This window comes from Monomorium pharaonis, chromosome 5 (assembly GCF_013373865.1).
Source record: "Monomorium pharaonis isolate MP-MQ-018 chromosome 5, ASM1337386v2, whole genome shotgun sequence".
Taxonomy (NCBI): domain Eukaryota; kingdom Metazoa; phylum Arthropoda; class Insecta; order Hymenoptera; family Formicidae; genus Monomorium; species Monomorium pharaonis.
The window spans coordinates 20,170,552-20,174,733 of record NC_050471.1 but is presented as its reverse complement, the minus strand read 5'-3'; the positions used below and the strand labels follow the sequence as shown (position 1 = coordinate 20,174,733).

Here is a 4,182-nt window from a genome sequence, read left to right as displayed (position 1 = left end):
ATAATTTTTTTAAAAATACATATAACATAAAATACATAATATGTGTAACACGTAAAATATATGAAGTATTAAATGTAAAATTATAAAATAAATGTAAAACGTAAAATACATAAAATATAAACTGTAAAATATGCGAAACGTGAACATTAAAATATAAATGTAAAGTATAAAATACATAAAATATAAAAATGGCTGTACAATACAAAAAATATTATAAAGGTATTTGATAATGTCCCCACGGCAACGTCTTTACCGAATCAGGTACGAGATACCACTTGTCGTCGTATGGACTTAGAGCTATTTTCGTTTCACGTATCGTGTATACCTCATGCAATTTAGATCGTATACACGACTGATGACGCGTCATCTCTATCTCATCTCGCAGACACCGCATGTAGTCGTCGAATGTTATCGTTCTTGCGACAACGTTACACTTTACACCCTTTGCCTTTTTAGTGTCATTTTTTCCATCCACCTTTAACGCGTACATTTTCGCCCTGAGTCCAACGAACTCGGTCATTATCGCACCGTTGTTTTCGTCCTTCATTAGCCCGGGAACTTTTTTGTTCGCAAGAGGCATACCGTACGCGTTACCAGTCGGATAATCGCTCGTGTCGAACCTTGTGATATCGCGTCTTATATTTTCATATACGTCGTCGCACTCGATGTGATACACGAGACTATCAGTATCTGTGTACATGACTTTAGATTTGTCATGGTACAAAGGTAGCATGTACTCGTGGTGAAATTCATACAAGCAAATTTTCGATATGTCTAGTATACACATACCTACATAAATCGGCTTGTTGAATTTCACTTCAAGTTTTCGGAGTTCGACTGCAATTAAATTTTCTGCAAAAACACTGCGACTGTGGAAATTTGGTTTAGCAATCATTGCCTCCGCACCGTATCGTCCTGTCCATTTTGTCAAAAGTTTTACATCTACGTGATTGCGCACATTTTCCATAGTTTTTCCGAATACGGCGTTATTCATCAATTTATATAAATTTTTCTCGAAATCGTTTTTCGCGAGGGTACGAAATTGTGTGTTTAACTCGATATAATCGCGAAGCCAGGTGGATTGAACGAATTGTAATACACGATGTATCTGTGTTATGCGGAGACCATGACGAGTGCATTGCTGCAAGTTGCGATAATGAATGACGTACCGCTTCTTATCGTGCAAGGTCGCTAAAAGTTTACGTTCTCGCTTGCTAGGCGGCTTATCGCGCGTCGGGCAGAACGGTAGGTCAGTATGTCGATCGTGCAGATGTTGCGGATACTCCAGATCGACTTCGAGAATGTACCCTGTGGGCGAATCAACAGCGATCGCATTTACGTCAAAATTTGAGACGTCTTCGACCCATTGAAATTCTCCATAGGGCAGCGGCTGACACATTGCCCATCCGTACAAATTATTTACATCGAAATACATGAGGTACGACGATGGTTTCGATGGGTCGTACGTCTGCATGTACTTGTTGTTAGCCTGCGCGTATCTGCCGGAACATTGACTCAGACCTCCGCGTATACCGCGCTCAATAAACATTACCATATCGATGTCGGTGAGCAACTCGAAATTGACGCGTGTATATTTAAGCATAGCGTCCCACGTGAATCCCGGTAATGTATAGTAATGTGCGGGGTCGAGACCATAACTTTCGACACATTTGTCACGAAAATTTTCAAAAACGTCGGCTAACAACAATACATCTGTTTTCAAATACAGATCGCTGTATTCGCCCAGCGTTCGAATAGAGAATCGATCCCATACGTTCTTGGCGTGCGCGTAATCACTCTCGGACACGGTATCGCCCGTCAACGAACTAAAGAATAATTCGCGCGATGGCAAACGCGTTTCCTTCAATTTTGCGACACAGTCAACATACTCGTATGGGAATATGCCTTTACGAGTCAATAAATCGAATTCTTCGTCAGATAAATTTGAAAATTTCTTACGTACAATTTTTAGTTTTTCTTTACCGAGAAATGATGCCAATTTTTCAAGACTAGAATTGAGAAATTTATACGAATCTATGAATCGTAATTTTATGTGATTGTTTGGGTCTAATTCATCGGCGGTACCTATGACATGCTTCGTAAAAGAAATATATTTTTCTTTTGTAACGGGAAGCACATCGATATTCCCTTTGAATGTTGTGGCTATTTCTCTAATAATGAAGTGTGAATCGTATCCGGATAAATTATGGAAAATTACTGGTATGTACAACACATTTTGATAACACAAGTTACAAAGCGAATGCGCGGGACCGCGATAACGACCGGTGAGATAGCAATGATCTCGCACTCGTGTATCATCCGGTGCGAACGGCTTATCACAAATATGACACTGCTTTGCGTTACGATATGCCTCCCATTGCTCTTTCGATAGAGTTTCCATGGGGACCTTAGCAGATAAAATTGATTTTACGCGATGCGCTAATTTCTCTAATTGTTTAGTGAACCATGCGATACAATCCTTATCGCGATAAAACCAATATCCCGATAATGTGTCATCGTACGAACAATGTACATAATATCCCAAGCTAAATACTTGATGATGATGCTGTTGGTACGATATTTCCATATCCTCCTTTTCCATCTTCTCCAATGTACACTCCAGGTCGGCATAGACGACAAACGGCACGCGCTCCTTATTGTTGATGTTGCGGAAGCTCAGCCATTTCTCGTCTTCAGTAGGTAATTGGATGGCGCAGTCGTTCATTTTCTGGCAATCTACGCTGTGGACATCCAACTTTTCCACAGAACTAAAGTAATGTAAACATCTGTAAAAAAATAGCGTAAATTTTTATTTTTTATTATAAAAAATTAATACAACATTTATAAAATTATTACTCACCGGTCACAAATATATTTTTTGTGTTCCTTTTTACTGAGTTGTGAGCTCACTAGACGAGACAGATCCTTGATGCATGCAAAGTGCCCCACGTTGTCTTCGCGTGGATCTTGCACGTATAGCAGATTAACATGCTTCTCCTTCTTGTCGTTGGAGAGTCTTAGCGGGAGAATTTTATAGGTTTCAGTTTGATCCTTTTGGATCTCGAAGACGTTGACCGAAATATTATTTAGTCTCTCGAATTTTTTAATGTCTTTTAACGCGATTGGAAACTCAATGTCATCGAAATTCAGAACGTTTGTATAATGAGGGTACGATGACTCCCTTTCTGAATTTCTTTCTGCGGGATATAGAGCGGCTATCACAGACCATGCGAAGCAAGCATTGTCCATCGATTTCACGTTAACAACCGCACGCTTTGTTATTATTTCCTGCGGTAATATCACGTGACATCCCGCGCGCATAGAATTGTACTTATTCACATTTACAGTCAAATTCTGTATACGCGACAACGCCCACCCACTATCGCGTTCTTGGAATTCCTCGAGCGATGCTAACGTGGGCTCGATAACGCACCGCTCGTACCACTCATCCAAGTCTGATGTTCTAAAGAGATCACTGTTTTTCGTGGTAATACTTTTATTGGCGCGTTTGTCGCCCGTTACAAATACGCCATTGAATGCGGTGTTCACTTTCACAGAGTTGTGTCTTTCAATAGCGTCCCGCACTCGCTCGAGTACTATGCCACCAGCGTCTTCTAAAAACTTTCGCGGTTCAATGTAGTTCCCATTAATAACCGCTCCTGTCAGAACGCGATTCTCAAACGCGGTGTCAATTTCTCGCCACACGAGTCTGTCCGCGTTGTCACACGAGTCACTCGCGTAATTACCACCGACGTGCACGAAACGTCTTTGCAGTCGCGTCTTTTCACCCGCAAGTCGCGCGATTCTCGCCACCAAAGATTGTCTTTGTCCAACGTTGAGTCGAGGGCGCTTGACGCGGCTATGTTCCTCGAGTCGTTCGATACACTCGTCGCACCGCTGCAACCACTCGAAACACTCGCCCAAGGTAGCGACCCTGTCAATTTGGTCCAACAGCTCGCGCTCAAAATGTTCCATTTTTTAATACTATTTTTTTCAATAATTAATAAGTCTTTACACTGTGCAAACCGGACACAAGTTACTGGGAATCATTACAAACATGGGCTGTCTACAATTTGAGCAATATTTTCCATCCAGCCTACCGAACGCATTAGTAATATGTTTATTAAAAGCATGCATTATTCCGAAATCAGTGTCCGCTATTCGCATAATGCATTCGGCACA

General features: G+C 41.2%; 1 protein-coding gene across 1 annotated transcript; it reads right to left on the bottom strand.

Moving 5' to 3' along the window:
• Positions 1–211: 211 nt before the first annotated feature.
• LOC118645793 lies at positions 212–3,564 on the bottom strand. The gene is made up of 3 exons (XM_036287502.1): positions 2,861–3,564; positions 2,036–2,786; positions 212–1,861 (listed from the first exon to the last, which is right to left on the bottom strand). The coding sequence occupies exons 1-3, from the start codon at positions 3,319–3,321 to the stop codon at positions 212–214; spliced, it is 2,862 nt and encodes a 953-aa protein (XP_036143395.1). The 5' UTR covers positions 3,322–3,564.
• Between the last annotated feature and the right edge of the window lie 618 nt (positions 3,565–4,182).